At 44.9% G+C, this 25,473-nt stretch overlaps 1 protein-coding gene across 6 annotated transcripts in view; it reads right to left on the reverse strand.

The window, feature by feature from the left end:
* Positions 1 to 25,473, reverse strand: part of RALGPS1 (Ral GEF with PH domain and SH3 binding motif 1) — a 337,921-nt gene that overhangs the window by 245,356 nt on the left and 67,092 nt on the right. For all 6 annotated transcript variants that reach the window (XM_044268334.1, XM_044268333.1, XM_044268329.1 and 3 more), the window contains 3 exons: positions 19,109 to 19,235; positions 10,370 to 10,477; positions 7,601 to 7,651 (listed from right to left, as the gene is read on the reverse strand). In XM_044268334.1, coding sequence (XP_044124269.1) covers positions 7,601 to 7,651; positions 10,370 to 10,477; positions 19,109 to 19,165 — 216 coding nt within the window. In that variant the 5' untranslated portion in view covers positions 19,166 to 19,235. The remainder of the gene's footprint in view (positions 1 to 7,600; positions 7,652 to 10,369; positions 10,478 to 19,108; positions 19,236 to 25,473) is intronic.

Here is a 25,473-nt window from a genome sequence, read left to right on the forward strand (position 1 = left end):
CTCCCTGAGCTTTTACACCTGTCAGATTTTGAATTTTGGCCTAGGAAAGGGCTTAAGTATTTGACGCGGTTGTTCCAAGATGGGGTCTTTCGTTCCTTTGAGAGTCTGCAGTCGGAATTCCTGTTACCTCGGACGTGTTTTTACCGGTTCCTCCAATTGAGGCACGCTTGTGACAAGCAGTTCCATTCTTTGTCCCTAAGCTTAAAGTGTGGTCCTCTGGAATCTGTAGCTAGGAGAGAACAATCACACAAACCAATTTCTTCCTTTTATGTTGAAATTATTAAAATGCAAGAATCCCCTATCCAGCGATCATTTGTTAAATTGTCGGCGGATATCCCGGGACTGGAAGACTCATTTGGAGGAATGGCGTCTAGGGTGGAGGAAGTCTGTTTTAAGCGCTCGGGATCAACTCATTCAGGTCAAATGGATGCATAGGGTATATCTAACCCCGATGCGTTTGTGTCAGATGCGGCAGATACAGAGTCCTGGTTGTGACAGATGTGGGGGGGACAGGGGTTCCTTTTTTCACATGGTTTGGAGGTGTCCGACAATGCAGATATACTGGAAGGGAGTGTGTAATTTTATTAATGTTAAGTTGGGGCTTCCAGGGATCTGGGATCCAATAATATGCGTTATGGGGCTGGTTTCTGATGTGACCCCATCCAAGTATAGAAGAATATTGCTACGGTTACTAATGTTTTATGGCAGAAATAACATATTGTTGAACTGGAAACCGCCCAAGTGCCCCACGGTGGATCAGTGGGTGCAACTTATTAACAAAGACCTTCAGATGTATAAATTGACATATGAAGCAAGAGGAATGCCTGACCGGTTTGACAAAATCTGGGGAATATGGGTACAAGCGGAGGGCACAGTTTGAGGTTCATTGATGATTGGGTCTGCACTACCCAAGGGTGTGATTGTGTGTGTGGATGAGTTGGGAGTGAGTGCAGATTTTTCTTTGTGGCGACAATAATGCTCTGTAATACAGATACATTTATGTTTTTTTACTGTTGCGCAATATGATAATGATGGAATTATCTGGATTTGCCTATGTGTATGATTGTCATGCTGATTGTTTTTTCCCTTTGTGACCATTGCAGACTGGAAACGAGACAGAGCGCTGTCCTGATTTTAACGTACGCCTGAGCGATCTCTTATTAAACCATTTGGCCACGAGCTTTAATAAAGTGCTTCTCATAAACCTGTCAGGAGAAGATTGCTTACAAATCCTCTGCTGGGCTAATTCGTGCGGAGGTTGTCTGCTAGCCATCGTTACCATCTTAGGGAAAAGTACAATGGATTTAAGACATTCAGATGGCCGTATGCTGTCCGCAAAAATGCGGATCTGTTTTTTTGCTGATTAGATGCTTCTATGGGGTCTTTTCTTCCATTGCACGGCTCAGCGAAACAAATTAAACATGTCCTATACTTGTCAGTGAAAATCAGGACATGGCCCCATTGAAGTCTATGGGTCAGCAAAAAAACGGAATGCAATCCGTTCTTTTGCGGACATGCTGAACTGTCCGCAAAAAAAACGGATCCGCATTTTAGCAGACAGCATACGGCCGTCTGAATGAGCCCTAAGTCATGTGTCTATTTCTATTAGGCCTCATGCACACAACCGGATGTGTTTTGCGGTCCGCAAACCAAGGATTCGCAAAAACAAGGATCCCGGCTGTGTGCATGCCTCGATTTTTTTCTTATCTTACAAATTTTGGGATAAAAATCATTTTTTCAATTGATCTTTATAAAACATTTTAAGATGTTTTTTAGTTACAGGGGTTAAAAAAAAAATCAGTCTGTTCACAGAATATCACTTCTTAGTCCTGTCAGCTGACGGATCATGTGAAGCTTTATTACACCCTTTTAACCTGTATTCTTATCGGTCTGATAAGGGTTTAGCTATACTGAGTGTTTATGGAGGTCAGGAGATTTGAGATTCTCCACAAATAGACTGATTCTTAACACCCGTATTTCAAAAACGGTTGAAAATGTTTAATTAAGACCAATTGAAAAAATGATTTTTAGTCCAAAATGCGTGGAATGCAATCATTAAAAAATAAAAGACTGCCCCAAAGATGTCCATACCCTTTAAAAGTGCCACACAACACGGAAGTACACAGAGTGCCTACGGCTCCATAGTACAAGGACTGTGCTTGGTGCAGGAGGTATAAGGCTAAGTGCACATGGTCGGTCTTGCTAAAAAACAAAAACAAAAAAACATGCTTTCTCTTCCAGCATTGTAAGGAAAAATAATTGACAACCTCAATGTAAATGCTTATGGTTTAGGGAAATGGTTGTCACAAGTCTAGCTCCTTTGGTTATCTGCTTAATGGTTCCCATCACGACATATAAAATGCTGAAAACAAGTGTTCATGTCTAATGTAGGCAGAACCCGCAGCTGCTATGGGCTCATGGAATATGGGCCCTTACATTGCAGGCCCTTGCCTGGTCTATGAACCTTTAAAGGGCTTTCCTGTATCACAAACAATATGCTTGTGAGGGCGACTAGTCCAGTTCATGCCGTCTTACAAGGCTTGGATCAAGCTCTGGGCCTTCCAGTCCTGCAATGAAGGTTCTGATGACATGAAGCAGAACCAGAAAGCGGCGAGAGACACCATTTTGCTCCTCTTCTCCTGTAGGTTTGCCTCAGCTCACATGATACCGGGCCAGGGAATATACGCTGCAGTTTATTACGCAGTTTCAGGAACGTCTAGTTCAATCATTTTGGTTTGCAGCTTTCCAGGAGTTTCAACATTCCCTTCTTGACCCATTACATATTATTATTTTTCCGTTTCTTATGGAATTCATTTAGCAGCCCTTTAGCCGCACTTCTTAACTTCTGACATTCTTTTTGAAGAAGGAAAACTTTTCCAGCCTAGAAAAGTATGACTGCGTGTCAGCACTCATTACATGTCAGATCTCCGTGTATTGTACTAATGACATATACCACAAGGCCGGGGATAATGGCATAGGCAGTGACAGAGCCGATAACAGCTGCCTGGGTTCAGGCAGAGTTGTTTTCAATCAGTAAGAGGATTTTGCGGAGCTGCAGGCAATCACACTGGAGCAGGGAGTCTGGACGGGGTTAAAAAGGGCTGCAGATAAAATTAGTCACTTGCTATATTCATCACTTTCTGGGGCAGCCACAGGCCGACGTATGCCAACATCCAAATCTTTGCTCATAGTCGGCTTGATTTCCTTCTGCCCCCTTTTTCCTGACCACTGACAGCCATGAAAACGCTACTGATCAAACAGCCGGTGTTTGCCAGCATCGGGCCGTTATACCTCACATTACACAGGGATTACTAAGACGTCTATGGCCTCCGTGACTCTCTGCGTCTTACATTAAGAATTTCCACGCTTCCCACTAAAAATCTCTTTAAATTAAATTAGGAACAAGACATAATCGTGCGAGACACTCGCTTCCAGTTCTGTCCTGTAATATACAACCTGAATGGAAAACGTTAACAAACTGATGAAAAAATGAAAATCTTAACTTTATATGATTTTAGGAATAATTGGAACCTTTCAAAAAGGTCCTCAACTCTGTGGTTAAAAAGGATCCATTGTTAGTAGTGGTATTCCCCATAATAAAACAATTCCTGAGCATATTTTCATAGAACTACGATATGGCGTTCCTCTGTTATGCCTCCTAGAAATTCATGAATAAATGTAAAACTTGACACAACCAGTGGGAGGTGTGCGCGATAAAACTGCCAGATTGTGACAAGGCAAATAGTAATACCCAGCTTTTAATTTATTCATACATTTCTAGGGAGAGTAACAGAGGAACAGCACAACACAGAGCTAGGCCTTGATTGTGCGGTCCACATGTAGTGGATACGCTAAACATGGATCCTGGCCAAGTGCACGCTGACATTCGTTTCTACTACTATAGAAATGTCCTATCCTTGTCTACAAAACGGATAACAATAGGTCATGTTCTATCCGTTTTGCGAGGCCGCAGAACAGACATAAGGAGGAGGACAGCATACGAGACAGCTTTTGTGGCCCCATTGAAATAAATGGTTCGGCATCCGATCCACAACAAAATCTGGATCAGATGCATACCGTATATATACCGTGTGTGCGTGAGGCCTTATGAGAAACGATGCTAAATTGTTATATTTTGGGTAACGTACGTATATACTACAATAGACACCGGCCCGATATTCTGCCAGCAGCACTGTCTGAGCCACCACATGGTCAGCGTGATGACGTCAGCGAAGGTCCTTTTGCAGGTCCTGCAGGAAGAAGAAGAAAGAAGAGGATCCCGGCTGCGAGATCAAGTGGATGAGGCGAGTTATGTTTTTATTATTTTTTAACCCTCAATTGACATTGGACTTTGCATTCTGTATTAAAGAATGCTATTATTTTCTGTTATAATGGATAATAATAAAGTAAATGGGATCCCGGGTCGCTCATCCCTCGTCTCCTTAGCAACCATGCGTGAATATAGAACATGCTGCAATTTTCACGCAACGCAGAAGTGATGCGTGAAAAGGATCGCTCATGTACACAGCCCCATTGAAATGAATGGGTCAGGATTCAGTGCGGGCGCTATGCGTTCACCTAACGCATTGCACCCGCGCAGAATACTCGCCCGTGTGAAAGGGGCCTAAGGGCGACATTTATAAAGATCGACGCTTTCATCTCCGGTCTTGATTCTTCCTGCGCAGCCGAAGGACGCTCCAAATTCATGCAGAGGCGCAGGCATCTAAAAGATCTGGTGCATCCTCCCGCTGGCCGCGTGACAGACTAAAATCTATGGCAGCCTCCAAGCGGATTTCTGTCTGGTGTGAATGAAGGTAAATGTGCAGCAACCCCCCTCCTGCCCCCTTTTCTTGCCACTTCTGAAAAGTGGTGAGAAGGGGGAAAAGTCACAAATGTTGCCGCAAATATGGCATGCACAAAAATGTGCGACTTTTATACTCCACCAAAGTGGCCTACATTACATAATAAATGTTCCGCACAGATCAGTAATACAGGCCCCATACAGAACTATGGGCTTGTTTAAATGTACTTTGGTATAAAGGGAATCAGGCTTGATGAAAGTATAAAGAACCTACATGACCGTTTGCTGTTGACCGACAGGGCCAACAAAAAAAAACAAGAAAAACCAGTGTCCACTAATCTGTGGGCTTCTATTTCACGTAACGTTTTAATCAGAGGGGTTTTTGTTCCAGTCAATTTAACCGTAAATGAAGCAGATTTAATACTGGGTTTACTCCTCGCTCTAAAGTTCCATGTTTAATAAAACTCCAGGAAACCGATACCCTGCAGCCGGCCGTGTAATGCTCGGGTCCCTCCATGACATAAGATTATTTGGCACAGTTTAGTCCTGGGGGGCCCTCCTTTATCAGACATCAGTGTAACATCACTTTATTAAACCCCACAGCTTATGGAGTAAAACACAAATCCTGAAATACTTGGGCTTATCTGCAAAAAGCACATTCTAAAAACCTGTGTAGAAGTGACGATGTCCACAATGACTGATCAGGTTCCATCTGGTGTCAGGATATATATATATTTTTGGGGGGTTCTTGTCCCACTGACAAAACTGTTGTGTGACTCATTATAGGCCATGTGGCCACGTGAGGATGACAGACTGTCCTTACGCTTCTGCAGTAACCATCGTTTACTGGTAACGCACCCACATTAATGCTCCCAGATGTGTAATCTTTACAATAAATCACCGAAAAAAAGGTCCAAATTTGTGTCCCACACTCAACCTTACAATATGGACGCGGATTTTAAAGACCCAAGAGTCGCGAAACTTTCTACTACTACTAAATGATCAAACTTGCCATCAGGGAAATGTCAGCCTCACAGGGGCGGATTGGCCATAGGCCCTATAGGGAAATTTCCCAGTGGGCCGATCCCTAGGGGGGACCACCCAAGCCCTTCTCATGGCGGCCACCAGCCAGGTACATAATGATCTGATTCTCTCCTACGCACCTGGCCAGCAGCTGCAGGTGTCTTTCTGAATTCAACTGTGTCTGTGTCCTCAGGATAGCGATAAAGTTGAAGGTGGCAGTATTTTGTGCTGCACTGTGGTATTTGGCTCAGCTGGGGAGGTATATTGCTCTGCACTATGGTATTGCTGGCCCTGCCTTCTTCTGTTGCCTTGGTTTGGACCTACCTACAACATGGGGCCACTTTTACGATTTATTTCCAGGGCCACTTTTAGTTCCCAATGCAGCCTCACCCCGTACACCGAGACTGTTCATCAATCTCACCAAAATCAATGGCTTAGGCCAACTTCGATCCAATGTGCACGGCTGTCTGAGAGTTTAGGTGCAGGAAATGATATAAAAATTACTCGCCTGACTGCTCTATCCTCTTTCCAATACCTGACGGTGATGACATCTTAAACATCCTGGTGACCACTGAATCCAATCACAGGCCTCAGCACAAACGGCACATTACTACTGAGCTCATGACTGGCTGCAGTGGTCACAAGAATGTACGGCACGTTGCTGCTCCAGGAAAATAAAAACTGTAGAGGACCGCTGCAGCATCACAGCTGGAGCCGTGTGGGATTTAAGTAAAGATATTTTTTTTTATTTTATAACATTTCTTGCAGTTATTTTAATTTCTTAACTGTAACAATCCCTTTAAAGAGGACCAGTCACCTCTCGCCTGACAGGTCTGTTTTAGTAAAGATTCACATTCCCCATAAAATAACAATCCAGGAGCATATTTTCTTATTACTCTGTGTTGTGCGGTTTCTCAATTACTCCTAGAAACGTATGACTAAATTGGCAACTGGCTGTTACCGCACAGTCTGAGGCCTCGTTCACATTTCCGTTTATCACTGACATGCATTTTCCAGGGACAGCACACGTACCCATTGATTTACATGTGCCTGTTCACATTCCAGTATTTTTTGACTGACCGTGGGTCAGTAAAAAAATCACGGGGACATGTACTACTTTGATCCGTGATGTGGACCGAGCATGCCGGTTAAAGTCTATGGGTCCGTGAAAATCACTGACACACATCCGTGCTGTGTCTGTTTTTCACTAAATGCTAATAAGAGATTCTTTGGAAATTAATTTTCAGTGAATTAAGGATGACACACAGATGGTAAAAAAGAGACACACGAACCAACCACGGATCCTTCACGGACAGCTTTAACGGATGAGACACGTATGCTTTTTTTTTTTCTACAGAGGTGACACTGAAATGTGAATGAGGCCTGAAACTGGCAGCTTTGATTGGACATCGTTAGAGTGTGCAGTGACACACCTTACCTGGTAACACTCAGCTAGCAATTTGGCCATAACGTTGTAGTAGGAATAACAGAGGAACAGCACAACACAGAGTTCTGAGAAAGTCCTGCAGAACTTTTATAGTAGGGGGAATACAATTACTTACTACAGCAGACATGACAGGAGGGGTGACAAGTCCTCTTTAAGTAGGAATTATATCTGTGGTTTTGCACAGTGTGTTCTCCATTTATGTACAATATCCTTTCAGTTTCTAGTGTGTGTAATAGTTTTTAGACAGGGCGCCATGCTGAACATATATTTTTACATATAACAATCATCTTGTCCAACCATGGAGCCAGAAAACAGAGAGCAGAACTTACTTCTGGCAGAATTGCTTTGAATACTGGTGCATCCATCAGGGTGATCTGGCTCTAGAATAAAACAAAAACGTCAAGTGAATAACGGAAGATCAACAAGGATTGAGAAAGTTACTGTGAAGCAACCCTCGTCTTAGGACCGACTCTTAGGGATTCATCAAGATTATTCTTTTAGGATCAAACAGATAAGAAGCTTATATGAACGAAGAACATTTTTATACCCAAAGTAAGAGAATCTGTCTCCAGGGTTCTAGACTATTAACCGCAGTAATACACGTGTAGACCTGCAGACAAGGAGTCCAGATCACCATTTTGTTTTCGTATTGTCCCCCGTTCCTTTGTTGTCAGTACTCAAAGCTGCGCTGGAATACACAGTCTGGACTGCTGTGCCATTCTAACATAATGGTGAGGACTCACGTGCGCATGCACAGCAGTCCCGCCAACGTATTTCAGTGCAGGTTTAAATGCAGTTTTGCCCTAATGCATTCTGAATGGAAAAGGATCCGCTCAGAACGCATCAGTTTGCCTCCGATCAGTCTCCATTCTGCCTGCGGCGTTTTTCTGTCTGCTTGACAAAACTGAGCCAAACTGATCCGTTACAATAATACAATCGCATGCATCTGTCATGAACGGATCCGTTGGTATTATCTGTAACATAGCCAAGACGGATCCGTCATGAACCCCATTGAAAGTCAATGGAGGACGGATCCGCCAGATTGTGTCAGAGCAAATGGATCCGTCCCCATTGACTTACATTGTGTGTCAGGACGGATCCGTTTGCTCTGACACAATAGAAGACGGATCAGTCCCCTTTGACTTTCAATGGAGTTCATGACGGATGCATGCGGTTGTATTATTGTAACGGATCCGTTTTTACAGATCCAGGACGGATCCGCCCAAAACGCAAGTGTGAAAGTAGCCTAACATGAAAGGGGTACCGCCATCTTAAAAAGTGAAGGCATATCAATCTATGGGATCCTCAGTGACTCTGAAAACAAAGGGGCCACAATGTTGGTGTAGTGAATGCTGTCGGGTCTTACACTGGTTCGTATAGTTATGTTTTGATCTATTGCTTGCCCTGCTATGGCTTCAGGACTGCTGCATGTTTTCAGTGGTAGGCGATTGCGCTGACTATATGGTGTGTTCTTACACCTTGTCTACCTCCCACTTGGGATTTATGATACTTCCGTTATTGGAATGTCAGCTTCATATCTCCCATTGAACACATGTTATAATATAAGATAACATCATGGTATTTATATGATTGCATATTAGCGGTGAGGCATATTTACTGTCTCCCCTACTGCTGGCTGCTTAATATACTGGTTAATTGGTGGATCGGGGTGTTATTTTCAATGTACGGCTCATTCAGCCTGTTGGTATATACTGTATTTGGAACCATGCAGGGCCAAGTGGCTGGGAGCGCCGCTCTGAAGTGAAAACTTAGAAGGAGATGCAGCGCTATATCAGTCTCCATTGTGAGGGTCAGTGGCGGTCCCAGATATGGTCTCCTACCAGTCATAAAGTGATGGCATAACATAGGGATCACTTTTTAAGTGTGCAGTACAAAGGGCAAAAAAAATATATATTTAATATGGAACCCCTATAAAGGGTTGTCTGCTTTTTACTGTCCCTTTTTGATAGAAAGGGTTCCCAACAATAAGCAGATCAAAGACTTCCCCCTGCTGAAGACCCCAGCAATGAATGATAATGTAACTCCCACAGAGGTGAATAGAACATACTGGGATTTGTAGTTTCACAACTGGAGTGCTGGAGGTTGTCGGCCCCTGGTGTGGAGCTTGGACATCCTGGTGTGGAACTTGGACATCCTGGTGTGGAACTTGGACATTCTGGAGGTTGGCGGCCCCTGGTGTGGAGCTTGGACATGTTGGAGGTTGGCGGCCCCTGGTGTGGAGCTTGGACATGCTGGAGGTTGGCGGCCCCTGGTGTGGAGCTTGGACATGCTGGAGGTTGGCGGCCCCTGGTGTGGAGCTTGGACATGCTGGAGGTTGCCAGCCCCTGGTGTGGAGCTTGGACATGCTGGAGGTTGCCAGCCCCTGGTGTGGAGCTTGGACATCCTGGTGTGGAGCTTGGACATGCTGGAGGTTGCCAGCCCCCTGGTGTGGAGCTTGGACATGCTGGAGGTTGCCGGCCCCTGGTGTGGAGCTTGGACATGCTGAAGGTTGCCAGCCCCCTGGTGTGGAGCTTGGACATGCTGGAGGTTGCCGGCCCCTGGTGTGGAGCTTGGACATGCTGGAGGTTGCCAGCCCCTGGTGTGGAGCTTGGACATGCTGGAGCTTGGACATCCTGGTGTGGAGCTTGGACATGCTGGAGCTTGGACATCCTGGTGTGGAGCTTGGACATGCTGGAGGTTGCCAGCCCCCTGGTGTGGAGCTTGGACATGCTGGAGGTTGCCAGCCCCCTGGTGTGGAGCTTGGACATGCTGGAGGTTGCCAGCCCCCTGGTGTGGAGCTTGGACATGCTGGAGGTTGCCAGCCCCCTGGTGTGGAGCTTGGACATGCTGGAGGTTGCCAGCCCCTGGTGTGGAGCTTGGACATGCTGGAGGTTGCCAGCCCCCTGGTGTGGAGCTTGGACATGCTGGAGGTTGCCAGCCCCTGGTGTGGAGCTTGGACATGCTGAGAGATGCTCTTTGAAGCCACTTTATAAGGTAACTGCACAAGTTTTTTTTCTAAACCAGACTCCCCCTTTAACCAGCGCATATAGAAATATAACAACATGCTTTCCTCATCTGCACTGGAGTGCTATACTTACTGCAAACTCCTCAGGAGTCACTTTCAATACGTCGAACACCACAGCATCATAGCTCTTATTGGCGTAGTCAGAACTATGCCCGTCCAACGAGTCCGAGCTGCTACTTCCCTAAAAACAGGAACGATACATCATAAGCTCCAGGTTCAATAGAAAAAGGCAACAATATCAACCAAAAATACCACAGACGTCATCAAATGTACTGCAAATCCACAGTTTTGATTTAGATAGCAAAAAAAAGTTAATGTTCAGGCACCTATTTATCTCTTTCACCTACATAGGGTTAATTCTAGAAACCAGCGTAGACTTCAGACATATTTTCTTTTTAAATTCTCCTATTTTCACACTGCACAACCATTTTATTTACTTTAGTATGGAGTCCCTGCACGGCAATGTTCACACTAAGAACGTCCACAGACCCCACATATGTACATTTCATCACAGGCGAAGCATATGCAAAGAACTACAGCCAAGGCAGCGGGACCACCCTGATTCTGCATCTTCTGTCATCTCTTGAAAATTTCGGCAAGAGAAGCAGCTGGCTGATCACGTGGCTTTAAAGCAGGCATGCTCAACCTGCGGCCCTCCAGCTGTTGTAAAACTACAACTCCCACAATGCCCCGCTGTAGGCTGATAGCTGTATGCTGTTCGGGCATGCGGGAGTTGTAGTTTTGCAACAGCTGGAGGGCCGCAGGTTGAGCATGCCTGCTTTAAAGGGATATTTTTTTTATTATTGCAGTGTACTCATTTTGAGTTAAAAAATCATTTTTTGCAATTGCTTTTTATTAAAAAATTTGGAGCCACTTTCTCTGTACAGCCTTCAGTTTCTCTAGTAGCAGGCTCAGTATTTTTAATGTGTCCCGTCTGGCAGCTCTGATCTCTGACCTCCTAAATACTCCTTATCACTCAATTCTTATCTTACTGATAAGAATGCGACCTAATTAAGTGTTTATGACCTTTTAGTAATTTAAAGATAAGTTTTACTAGAGTGAAAGTAGGATTTACACAGCTAGACAAACTGTCAGCCCTTTGTGACAGAACGGCTGAATATTTTTTTTTAATAAAGACCAATTGAAAAAATTATTTTTAGCCCAAAACGAATAAAATTCAATCATAAAAAATTTACCCCAAAGGTGCACATAGACTTTAAATCTATGAAGCTAGTAACAATTCTACTCATTCATTTCTTACGTATATATGTTTATGGGAAATCTGGGTGACAAAAAATATGGCTCTCATTATAGTGATACATCGCCGAACGTCATACGGCACAGAACCCCCATATAATAATAATTTTACAAATTGCAGATGCTAGAAGGGTGGCCATCAGTTTTCCTAGTATACAGTATAACAAGTAAATGGCTAAACAGAAATTCTAACACCACCAATAAATTGCTGAACCCTAAATTGGTCGGGGGACCATACATGACAAGGTTTGGGATTCTTGCAGTTTTAAAGCTCAGAGACAAATAATGATTCTGACATGGACATACAGTAGATGTCTTACTCAATCTCCACCACATCTGACCCAAGAGTTTAGACCGGCACATTTTTCAACGTTATAAAGGGAATTTTCTCAAATCTATATATATATATTATTTTTTTTTTTAGACCGGGGACGTCTGCTTCATAAACCATTACATTTACTGGAATTAGGACACTTGGTAAACCCCACCGCTGGTCAACAACGTTAAACTGTTGTAGGTCGAATGTGGCCAGAAATGTAAATCGAAGCCTTTACACAGTCATGCAACATTAATTTGTAGACTGGCTGGGGTGAAAAATGAAGGCTCTGTACAGGACAGGCAGAAAAGGTGACTAAATATACAGTTAGAAGAAATTACCCAAATGATATGTACCAAAGGAGAGAGGATTGAAGCTTTATAAAGCATACACAGATCTATACTCTTGCATCATAGGAGCTCTCTCAATACACCAGCCATTGCCAAACATTGTACCGTGAAGCAATGCATTGTCAAGGGCCTGGGTTTGTGGCTACTGGCAAATTACACCGCTCTGAGAACAGATTTACACAACTTTATAGGTGTCAATAGCACATTCAGCTTTCAGACGCTTTACCCTGTATTGAAAGAGGCATATTCAGAGCCCTAAGTGAAAGTTCTGTTTCCAAGAAGGAGGAAAAAAAAAGGTTTCTGCAAGACATCTTCAAATAACCATCCAGAATAGTCTCATCTATCAGACCCCAATGTTATGTTTCTTAGGTGACATGAAGTAACTAAACAAAAAGCGCTTGCAAGCCACAAAATTGTGGAAAGTCTTTTAAAGGATATCTCAGAGATCTGCTGCTTAAAGGGGCCTTCCAGAAGTACAATATTAGGGTCCATTCACACGTCCGCAAAATAGGTCTGCATCCTTACCCGTTATGAGGAACGGGTGCGGAACCATTCATTTTCAATGGAGCCGCAATAGATGCGGACAGCAAACAATGTGCTGTCTGCATCCACACTTTCGTTCCGTGGCCCGGAAAAAAAATAGAATATGTCCTATTCTATTCGGACAAGAAAAGGCATTTCTATTATAGTGCCGGCCATGTGCGGTCCGCAAAATGCTTAACGCACATGGCCAGTGTCCGGACTGCAAAACAGTTGCGAACGTGCGAATGGACCCTTAATGGTATATACTTAGGATACGTCATCAATATCTGAATGGCGTGTGTTCAACTCCCGGCACCACCACCGATCAGCTGTTTGAAGAAGCCACGGCACACGGTGAGTGCTGTGGCCTCTTCCTAGGCCAGTGACGTCACGTTCATCGGTCATATGGCCTAGGCGCAACTCGGTCTCATTCAAGTAAATTGGCCTGGGCTGCAAAACCAAGCACTGCCACTATACAATGTCTGCCGCTGTGCTTGGTAAGCTGTGTGGAGGCTGCAGCACTCACCGGAGCACCATGGCCTCTTCAAACAGCTGATCGGAGAGGGTGCCTGGAGTTAATGCCACCCATCAGATATTGATGACCTATCCTGAGGATAGGTCATCAATATTCTACTCCTGGAAAACCACTTTAACATAGAAATGCAACATTGATCAAGGCAAAAGGGTAGTTTTGGATACTTCAGCGGTGAAGGTGCTTCTTGCTTGACTACATAACATCACCTGAGGGAATAATGATGATAAATAATAATAAATGTTGATTTTGCACAAATTCACAACAAAAACGTGCACTGGAAAGGGTGAAATTTGCATCAAATCTGTGCCAAACAGGGCATGCAGTGGTTTTGAAAATCCTCAGTATGCCCTAAAATTCACTAGGTGTGAATAGGCTTTTCTAACGCTCCATTCAGTACAGTCAAACAGTAAATCTGCTGCGGACGTTCAGTGAGGAATCCGCACCCGCAGCAATTTACAGTACAATGCTCTACATGTGGAAAGGGCTTTCAAACCCTCATAGATTGTAAACCATCGCGGACAGGATCCTCTCAGTCACTCAATTAGTCCATGTTTATTATTGTACTTGCTGTAGTAATATACTATATATTCCAGTGTCCTGCAATAAATGGCTCTTTAAAATTAGGCCCGTTTCACAGTTGCGTTGTTGTTTTCTGGTATTGAGATCCGACAGAGGATCTCAAAGCCGGAAAAAAAAAAAAAAGTTTCCGTTTAGTCCTGGTGCATTCCGAATGGAAAAAGATCTGTTCAGGATGCATAAGGATGTCTTCCGTTCTGGTAGCATTCCGTTTTGTGACCGGACAGAAAACCGCTGCAAGCTGAACAAACCCAATCAGTTACTAAAAACAATGTAGGGGGGCATCCACACGACCGTGAGAAACCCGTGCCAATGCTGTGGACCGCATTTGGACCGCAAAATGCGGTCCGCTAAGCACGGGCACCTGCCGTGTGGCAGACGTATATGGATCGCGGCCCCATTCACTCCGTAGTGCTTCCGTAAGGTTCCGTTCCGCATCTCCGGATTTGCGGACACATTGAAATGAATGCGGAATGCACACAGAATGGTGCACGTGTATTGCGGATCCGCAAATGCGGTCCGCAATACGGGCACGGGCTTCACACGGTCATGTGAATGCTCCTTAAGTCAATGGTTACCGATCCAATATTTTTTTTATTTAAAAAAAACAGATCCATTACCCATTGACTTTCAATGTATTTGGTTTGCTCCATTTTGACTTCACACAACCACATCCTAACAGAACGGATGCATCCTGATGTGCAAAATCAAAACGGATCCGTTTAATTCCGGTTTTGAAATTGATGTCAAAACCGGAATTAAAAATGCAAGTGTAAAACAGGCCTAAAAAAAATAAATAAAAAAAATACACACACATCTAGGAAATACAAGCATGCTGTGGATTATTTAAAATCCACAGTATTCTCATTATGTTGGAGAAAAAAATATAAGAATTTCACCGTTCACAATGTATAGGATGAAACCCTCAGCACAGTAGCCTCAAAACTGGTGCAAAATCTGTGGTGGAATTAGTCTATTGTGTTTTAAGTTGAAGGGGTTCTCCAGGATTTTGATACTGATGGTCTATCCTGAGGAAAGGTCATCAATATCAGATTGGCGGGGGCCCAGCAACCCGTACCCCGGCGGGTCATTAGTTTAGTTATACCTTCCCCCCAGAACTTGGCACTGGGCCTGGTAACTGGATAGCTGCTCCTAGCTGGAGCTACAACTGAACAGCTAATCGGCAGGGGTGCTGGGTGTCCGACACCCGCTCTTCTAATAATGATGGTTTATACGGAGGATAGACCATCGATAGCAAAATCCCAGACAACCCCTTTAAGGTGGTTATACATATTAGATGAATAAGCTGATTTTGGCAGATGAAAACACATGCATGCTCAGCCGAGCCAGGCTTGATTTGTATTGGGGGGCAGCTTTGAAGACACCTGAAAGCTATAACAGAATATACGTTATTATAGAAGACACCCTGAAAATAGGAAAATTCTTGAAGAAATGGACTGTGAGTTGATAAGTATCTGCATGTAGTGCAAGGGCCAAGGTGATGCAAAGGAGGCGGCATTGTATTAGGCACAATACTGAAATGGTCTCGCAGTAAACCAGCAACCCGATAAACTGTCTGTGAACCCTTCTGTCTATCAATATTTCATATCTGAATTTATTCCAAGAAGCATGCCAGCTGAAAGGGAAAAGGTTCTCCCAGGAATCTATGTAGACTGCAAAAACGAGTATGTGGCCCTGACCAGTATAAATCAATGCACAATAACCTGAAACAAGGAACATTCTACTTCTACGAAGTTGGGAGATCCTCAAACACATTGTAAAGTGATATTTCCAGGACTCTTCGCTATGGTCGACAAAAATATTCCTTCCCGCAGACACCAATTGAATTTACTTAAATAAAAGACCTCTGCTCCTACAAGCCCTGGAACCGAGGATAATAAATGGCTGCTGGTAATAATTGAAGACCTGGGCTGTTGTTTTTGGCCGGGCCCTTAAACCCCTTTCAATGTTCAGGTCTTTAATATTCATCAGTTTTTACGTTGCTTGCATCTTGCCAGATCCGAGGAGGCAACAAATTAAGAGTCCATGGAAAAATGATCATTTCGCAGGCTCCCCCGACCTGACCACAGACTTTGGCTCCGAACGGTAACCTTCATACAAATCCATCTTTGCATCGTCAGAAGGATCTTCAACCAACCACAAGTCTCCAGCTAACGAACTTTGCACAATTCCAACCACGTCAGAATGTATATCACTGAAGGGCATGAAAGTGAGGTACAACCAGCAACAACTACCGGGAATATCTACACAGAATAATACCAAATATAATACAGATTCTGTAGGGAAAGGCAAAGGCCACAAGACGTAGTAATAAAACACTTGGGGTCCATTCACACATTCGCAATTTCATTCCACATTTTGTGGAACAGAATTGCGGACCCACTCATTTCTATGGGGCAGCACGATGTGCTGCCTGGATCCAGAATTGCGGATCCGCACTTCCAGGTCCGCAATTCCGATCCCGAAAAAATTGCTGCGCTGAATCGCACAGGTGAGGGCTTTTTCTGGAGATCCGGTGATGTACGGGCCTCCCCATGGGTAAACTTACGCCTAGCAGAGAACCCAACGATGTCCTCGGCACTAATGGGCGGTCTTTAGCGCTGCCCTAGCCTGTTTTTACAGCCTAAGGGCTCATTCACACGACCGTATATTTTTTTTCCGTTTTTCTTTTTGCAGACCATATGCGGAACCATTCATTTCAATGGGTCCGCAAAAAAAAAAAAAAACGGAAGGTACTCCGTGTGCACTCCGTTTCCGTATTTCCGTTCCGCAACATTTTTTATCTTGTCCTATTATTGTCCGCAAATCACGTTCAGTGGCTTCATTCAAGTCAACGGGTCCGCAAAAAATACGGAATGCATATGGAACACATCCATATGTCATCCGTATTTTGCTGATCCATGCCCACGTTGCCCATGTGTTTACGGTTTACATACATGAATACAAGTTTTCTGTTTCCGTTTGCGATCCGCAAAAAACAGATCGCATACGGAAACCATACTCCAGCAACCTTTAAAGGGTTTATCCAAGGCTAACAATGCCCCCCCATAGGCCTGGGCCCCTCATACAGATAGTACTTACCTCGCTCTCCGGCACCCGCGTAGCTTCTGATGCCAGCACGGCCGTCGCTGCATCTCCCCGTTGCACGGATGAAAACATCCAGCGTCGGGAAAGTGGGTTTCGCAAAATGCAAAAAACAAACAGGCCGGTATCTGTGTTTTGTGGACACAAAACACATACAGCCTTCTGAATGGATGACGCTAGGGAGGCCCGATCCCGTTGCGTACTGCTACTGGCTGACTTTCCCCCCGAAAGTCAGCCAATAGCAGTACGCAGCGGGATCGGGCCTCCCTAGTGTCACCCATTCAGACGGCCGTATGTGTTTTGCATCCACAAAACACAGATACCGGCCCGTTTGTTTTCTGCATTTTGCAAAACGGAATGGCCAGTTCTATGATAGGGCAAGGGAACAGAACTACGGATGCAGATAGCACACGGTGTGTTGTCTGCATCTTTTGCGGCCCCGTTAATACGAATGGGTTCCGCAAACTGCGGAACGGATGAGGACCCAGAAATACGGTCGTGTGAATGGACCCTAACTCTCAACATGCAGTCTGTGGACGACGTTTGACTGAGAACAGAGCCTTTACTAACATCATAACCAGTAAAATCTAGGATGTGTATCCACATGTGAACGGTCTTGGCTGAAAGTTGAGTAATACAGGAGGGAAATCTTTACTAATGAGTCACAAGAACTGTGCAATTATATGACACGGCTGGCACTGATTACTGGAACTTGTAGTCCCCCAGCAAGTATGTTTCGCAAGTGTACTAAACTTTTTCTAGAAAGCCAATAAACAATGACTTTATCTTAATGGATTCTGTAAATAACACAATAAAACCTCAGTGTCTCGTTCAATTTATATTACATTAATCAAACACGGAGCACAACATTGTGTAATTCTAGGAGGACGCCGTGGTCTTTCTGTGACTCCTCCACGTGCGGAGCTGGATTCTATTAACGTTAATGCTGACAGCTTTCATTATGGAGAAAAAGGTCATTCCTGAAGTCTAGCTCATAGGTGGTGGTGGTACCAGCAAGTAGTCAGGCAGGTGGCAATCTGGCCACAATTACATTATCATATTCTGAGAAAAATATCTAGAATTATTTTCATTATTTTAGCATTCGCTCATGGCAGAGCATGTTAGGTCAGTTTAACATGATCATAACTATACCTGTTTTCATGGCTGAGCGTCAGAAAATGAAGTTTGTGTGATAAGCTAATTAGCTGGGGTGCAATTAAAGGTTGCTGAAGCCCAAGCCCACCTGTTGTGGGTGCCCAAGGCCGCCTCCATGAAGAGCACAGGTCAGCCCGTACACAAGTTCCCAGTGCCACCCCTTCATGACCGCCCCCTCCTCTGCGACGTCAGAAGCTAGTGAAGCCTGCTCATCCTGCGTCTCACCAAAATCTGACAGTCAACTGCTCCAGCAATCTTTAAAGGGTTGCCCCCCCAATGCAGGCCACAAACGAACATGGGACCAACACAGATGCCTTCAGTTGCCAAGCGCACATGTAACAGGTCAGCCAGTGTCATAGGGACAAAACTGCTGACAGATGCCCTTTAAATACTTTTATGCCGGGAAATATCTATAGGGGTGCAGCAGAAATAATCTCCTCCATGCCCTGGTGCCCGAGATGGACCAAGGGACCCTCTGCCCTGTAAGTAGGTGGGGGTCTGCACAATTCATGCATCTGATCATTCTTGTGTGAACGCAACCCAAGAAGAGGTGGCCGTGTAATGCATTGCGAGTCCGGATTAAATAAAAGGGAGTTCTGAAAACCTCCAAATAGGTTTCAATTGGGTCATTTGGTGGAGCAACTTCTTGGGGGGGGGAAAGAAATACACACATTATGACGTGGACGGAGTAGGCGATATCCACCTGTGGCTTTATATTTCCCTTGATAACAATGAGCTGTGAAACATCCGAAGGCGGCTGGTGAATATGCCACGTTGCTTGGGAAATAAAATGCCTAATTGAGATGCGAGTAAACAGTCATAAAATGCTGCACATATTAAAGCAATCTTATTCACAGCACTTAAAAAACACAAATACAGCTCGTAAATCATTTTAGTTTTGCGCGTCGGCTGGCAGCACTTACTACCTCAAAAGCCAAAGAAAGCTCGTATTAAAATGTTTTTATATGGTGCAACGACGCAAACACGAGTCCGTACCTCAGGAGTGGCGGAGGTGACCGTCACACTGGCCATGAGGCCATTTCTCTTATACATACTCCCCCACAGGATGCTGGGAGATTAGCTCAGCCTCAGCTGTTGATGGCCGCTGGCAATCCGAGCTGACCTACGAGGAAAAGAAAAAGCCGTTAGTCACTGGAAACTCGGGTCTGAGCGACAAAGAGGCGACTGTCCTGTGTCCAGTTACTTTGCCTCCCATGGAGAGCATCGATCTGAGGCTCCTCAGTGGTTTTACCCAATGCAAATAAGATCTGCACATTTTATCCCCAGGATGAAGCAGATATTACAAAATCACACATAGAGCCCATGTGCACACAGCCCGGATTACATGAGGGGGATGACACGTAGCCATATGCACATTCAGCTAGTATTCTCTACACCAGGCATCCTCAAACACTGCAGCCCTCCAGCGGTTGTAAAACTACAACTCCCACAATGCCCTGCTGTAGGCTGTTCGGGCATGCTGGGAGTTGTAGTTTTGCAAAAGCTTGAGGGCGGCAGTTTGAGGATGCCTGCTCTACACTATGAAGACACATACAAGAAGCTATGGACATTTATGCTGTCAGTCAACAGCTAACTTTCTCACCCTGCCATAAACATGTGCATGCTCAGCCAAGAGTGCGCGTGTTCTGAATGGCGGTGGCTTATCTCCTTCATAACCGAAGAATCGGTCATGTTGAAATCCAACTCCCTAACCCTTCTCTACTCTGACGTCTGCCATCTGGGGAGAGCCAGGAGCCCCCCATACACAAACCCTGCAAAAATAGGCTGATTTGGCTGACATTAATCTAATATGTACTGTAGGATCCGACTACACAGGGTTTGTTTGTAGTCTGTAACCATGGAGATGAAAATAGGTCTGAATAACAACTGTAGGCGGTTGTCTCACTAAAGCAGGCATGGCCAACCTGTGGCTCTCCAGCTGTTGTAAAACTACAATTCCCACCATGCCCTGCTGTAGGCTGATAGCTTTTGGCAGTCTGGGCATGCTGGGAGTTGTAGTTTTGTAACATCTGGAGAGCCTCAGGTTGGCCATCCCTGCACTACAGCAAGTGGCATTTATCACGTAGAAAAAGTTTATACAAGCCACTTCCTAATTTATTGTGATTGTCTATATTGCCTCCTTTGCTGGCTGTATTCACTTTTCCATCGCATTTTACACGGCTCGTTTACATGGTTACGACCACCCTGCAATCCAGCAGCGGTGGTCGTGCTTGCACACTATAGGAAAAAGTGCCGGTCTCTCTGGTGACCGGGACCGTGGGAGTGCACATAGGCTGGGGCATTTTTTTCTATAGTGTGCAAGCACGACCACCACTGCTGATGGATTGCAGGGTGGTTGTAATCATGGAAACGAGCAGTGCATAATGGGATGGAAAAATGAATCCAGCCAGCAAAGGAGGCAATATGTACAATCACAATGCATTAGGAAGTGGCTTGTATTAACTTTCTGCACATGATAAATGCTATTTGCTAAAGTGACACAACCCCTTTAAGACTATATACAAGGTTGCTGGGTTTTTAATTTGGATGCTAAAAGACAACCCAGATAACCCCTTTAATTGCAAGCAGTAGGGGCCTGGCAGATCCAATAGGCATCCCCTAGAACTACAATGTGGTGGTCTGCACACAGCATCAAACAAGGCACACTGGGCAGCATAAAACTAGTGACAAATTCCCTCAAAGAAATGGAAATGTATTTATTTTTTATGATATTTGTTATTTAGCTTAAAGGGGTTGTGGCAAGTGTTTAGGTTATCCCCTATCCACAGGATTGGGGATAACCAGCTGATCGCTGGGAGTCTGACTGCTGTGACCCTCACCGATCACAAGAACGGGAGTCCCGCTCCACCATTCTGATGGAGCGGCAGGTCGTGCACGCTCACTGCCCCTCCATTCATTCTCTAAGGGAGTGCTGGAGATAGAAGCAGTGTACTCGGCTATCTCTGGCGCTCCCTTACCGGATGAATGGAGAGGCGCAGCGCATGCGCAACCTGCTTCTCTATCAGAATGAGGAAGCAAGACCCTCGATCTCGTGGTCAGTGAGGATCCCAGCGGACGGACCCCCAGTGATCAGCTAGTTATGCCCTATTCTGTGAATAGGAGATAGCTTTAAAACTCGGCAGAACACAGAAAACTGCCTGATATGTTAACAATGAGAGACAATCAGAAATGTTAAGCGAGTCAGACAGTGAATCATCTTGAGATCTGTTCACACCATGACTGCTCGGTGGTCAGTCTGCCAAGCTGTCTGTCTTGTATCAAAATAAAATGCTAACAAACAATCATGTGCAAAAATTACTCAATTCCCCAGACAGATGAGAACACGTTACATGGAGATTGCCTAATGGCATACAAAAACATTCTGGTCCTGTGCCCCAGCCAGATGACGATTGCCGGAATACACAATGTCCCTATCCCTGGATGGACGACCCTTTGTCAAGTACAGGAGAAGCGGGTAAATAAGTTATCGGATGTTATTACAATGATGCAAAAGTAGAATCTCTCTATACCATGAAAGGAAATCATTAAAGGGGTTGTCTTATCTCATTACATAGGTACGAGCATGCTGAAAACAGCAATATATGCCACGTACTAAGTGCCTCCTCCCATGATTTTTGTCCCTTGTTCTCCCCCTTTTTACACAGTTTGATGTCACGGGACACAACCACCGCTGCAGTCCAGAGTCATTATACTTTCACACAAGTTCACTAAAACAATTCATTTATGGCCACTAGGGGGCTCTGTTGTCAGGCAAGATTCATCACTAGTAACAGAGACATAGAGGACGGCTGACATAAAAAATGGGGGCATGTCAGAGATCGCAGAGATACAGATCCTGATAAAAAGAACTGCTTCTAAACATCACAGGAGCCTTCTGTGTGTTTGTAAGTATGATTTCCTGCTCCTTATCTGCACAGTGAGCTCTGGAGCTGAACACATAGTGGGAAAGGACGTCACTGCACTACTAGGAGAAGGGAGACACTATATGCTTGTGAGAGAAATGCATCTATCTGTGCAGCATTTATTTTTTAATTTAGGTAGCTGTAGTGGGCAGGATCACAAAAGTATGCATAGCCAAACATGCACAGCGGCTCTTGTCATGGCCACATCACATCTATCTGTGCAGAATAGTTTCAGAGCATGTCCAGTGTGTGTTCTACACACCTGTCACTGGCTGTTCATATCTACGGTGAAGTTGCTAATGAAAATGCTACACTAGCAGCCACAGGAACGTACAGGCAAGCAACACAATGTCATCACCATAGTGCTCCCCGCCTGTGGCTAGCAATGAAGATACAAGCCACCGCCACCATAACAATCAGGAAATTCAGGGACACACAGAACAGTGGAAGCCCTGAATGTGTGGGATGGGGCAACCCCTTTAAAGGGTTATTCCCAACTCAGCCTTTCATGGCTGAGATGGGAATAACCATAGAAACACTAGCCTAAGGTTACCAAAAAGCATAGCTTACTGTGGTACACTATTTGAAGAGCTTCTGGAGGTATGAAAACAGTGGGGCACAGCACCCTCTATTTCCGTAACTCAGTGTTTACTCAGGCCTTTCATGTCCGAGATGGGAATACCCCTTTAAAAGGAGTAATTTCATCAGACACTGAAAAGTAACATTAAATAAATGATATAGGGCAGGCTCGAGTCCAACAGAACAGAAGTTGATCTTACAGAGCGGTTCTGGCTCACATAGGGCGATCTTGTGATAGTCCACCCCCCACGTTGTCAATTTTCTCTGTTTGGGCATATGGACAGGAATTGTCTTCATGGGACAACTCCTTTAGGGTCAGTTTACACAGCGGAACTTTGGCACAGACTCCAAATCAAAATTCTGCCAATGGCCGCATTGTGCCTGCCCTCCCATTGCTTTCAATGGGAGGCAGCACTGAAGTTCATGGGACGGCGGTGTAAAGCCACGGCCGCACCGGATGGACGCCATTTCTTGTCCGCTTGCAGCTTAGCTCCATTCGATGAAGCTAAACTGTGAGCAGGTCTGCAGCACTCAAGTTAACAGCTGCGGTACAAACCGTATTGGTTCCTGCTGCTGTGTGAACGGGCCCTTTGGGAGTTTTTCCACTAGGCTAGTAAATGTACATTGATAATATGTATCAACTGTCTTATAAGACACTACAATCATGTTTTAAAGGGGATTTCTTCAGTTTTATCTACTGTATATGTGCGTTATGGCAGCTGCACTGAATAGAAATTCTATAGAAATTTCCATGTGGAAAAAAAGAAGCAGCATGCCCTATCTGTAGGTGGAATCTGTGATTAATCCCCCAATGAAATAAACGGGAGGCGTCAAGAAAACTCTCCATATGTACCTGTGTGTTTTATGTGTGGTTTTAAAAATATGTGCTGGGAAAAAAGAAAAAAAATGGATGACACGCTGAATTTTGTAGGCGGCTTTTCAAAATCTGTCAAGTGTACAAGAAGGGATGGCCTTCAGGATCACTGCATACGGAGTCTTGTGCAGGGGCACTGCATACCCCCACAGTTCAGCAGTTTGAGTAGGCATCAGCTTAGACAGTAGTACCGCTGTCTTCTCTCTGCTCAACAGGCAGTGAGTTTTACATTGTATAGTGGCTGTAATTGGTATCGCGCTCAGCACCATTCACTTCTATTGTGCGGAGCTGCGCCCAGGCCATGTGACCGATGAAAGCGATGTCACATGTCCAAAGCAAAGCGAGAAGGCTGCGGCACTATTGTGAGCATCAGTGCCTTCTCAAACAGCTGATCGGCGGGAGTCAAGGGTGTTGGACCCCACCGATCAGTAAAAATATGTCAGAAAACCCCGTCCACCCTATAATTAACTCTGCTCATTCTTTTCCAATGTCTATAACAAGCGAGTTTCAGAAAACAGGAAATGTGAGCCAATGGTGACTAGGGGCCAGTGTGAAAACTGGAAGACTTTTTCTTTTGCTGTAGTAAATTGCAACTCTGGCATGACCTAGTATCCCGGCTGCAAAGAGTCTGAAATATTCTATAACTCATTAGTGCAAATTTAGTAATCTTACAGATGGGCGGAAACACAGACTGCCTAGACCTGTACCGATCACAGGGGCTCAGGCTGAATGATAAATCTGCTGCAGGGACAAACAATTTTCACTGACTCTGGTTTGACTTACTGTGAGACAGAATTTTATGGCAGAATTGTGGCGCAATGTTGGATTAAAATGGCGCATCTTAGGCCCACCTCATTCCCGCTAAGCCTTATTCCTTGTTTAGCATGTTAGGAAAAAAAGGGGTAGAAACCCTACAGGTGCCAAATTGTGCCACTATTTAGACAGATTTTTGGCAAAGTCGTAAATCTGGGCTGTTGGGTGAAAGAATAAACAAAGAGAAGGGGGGTTCGTAGAACCGCTTAGGACAAAAAGTTGCTGTGTAGAGGGGGAAGTCTGAACATTCGGAGCACAACTGTCACGACTATGGTTTGGTCGCGACTCTGTGTCGCATGCAGTTGTCAGCGGTCTGCTTGTCGTCTACCGCAGGTGAGGGCAGTTAGTATGTTGTCTCACATGTGGTTGCGGTAGGCAACATGATGTTGTTGGCAGTGTAGCAGCCTGAGCTGGTTGCTAGGCGGCTCGCTGTCAAGGCATGCGGTTGCATCTTGCAACGTGTGTTGTATGTGTTCACTTTCCATGTTTGGTTTGCACGGGATTTAGTTGTGTGTGCATTTCCCCTTTAAGTGACACTTACCTTGTCTGGTGTTGGAAGGGTTAACTCCTTTCCTAGTATGTGTGTGTGGGTGCTTGGGCTATTTAGCTCCTGCTGGATGCCTGTAGCTGAGGGGTACTCCAGCCATGCTTTATGCTGGAGTCATCCTCTTGGTCTCATATGCCATCTATTCAGTGAGGGCCACCCTTGTGGTCATAAAAAATATATGTATGATGTTAAGAAGATGTTTTTATGCTCTTTATATTTATTGCAGCTATGGGTGTCCTGGGTAATGTTTGTGTGGATATCAGTACTTGTGCACGGGTTCTAGTCAGCGTGTCTGTGGCAGGTAGGTGTATATGTTTCCCCTCTCCTTGCTCCTTGGCCAGTGAGACTCCTGTTCGTCCGTGTCTAGGAGGAACAGGTCGTCTTACCCTGCTCCTAGTCCAGGTATTTCCTGAGGGCTAGTAGGGACCCTAGTAGCTACCCTTATCCTATTGACATTGCACGGTTGAGGGTTTCCCCCACTCTCATCCGTGACAACAACACCCAGAAGAGTATTGCAAACACCACGGGCTGCCGCGAACGAAAACGGTGGCCTAAGCCGGGCCCAATGTAGAAGATGAGTACAGAAGAGCAAGAACCGACACGCTGGATCGGTAAAGAGACTTCA

This window comes from Bufo gargarizans, chromosome 9, assembly GCF_014858855.1.
Source record: "Bufo gargarizans isolate SCDJY-AF-19 chromosome 9, ASM1485885v1, whole genome shotgun sequence".
Taxonomy (NCBI): domain Eukaryota; kingdom Metazoa; phylum Chordata; class Amphibia; order Anura; family Bufonidae; genus Bufo; species Bufo gargarizans.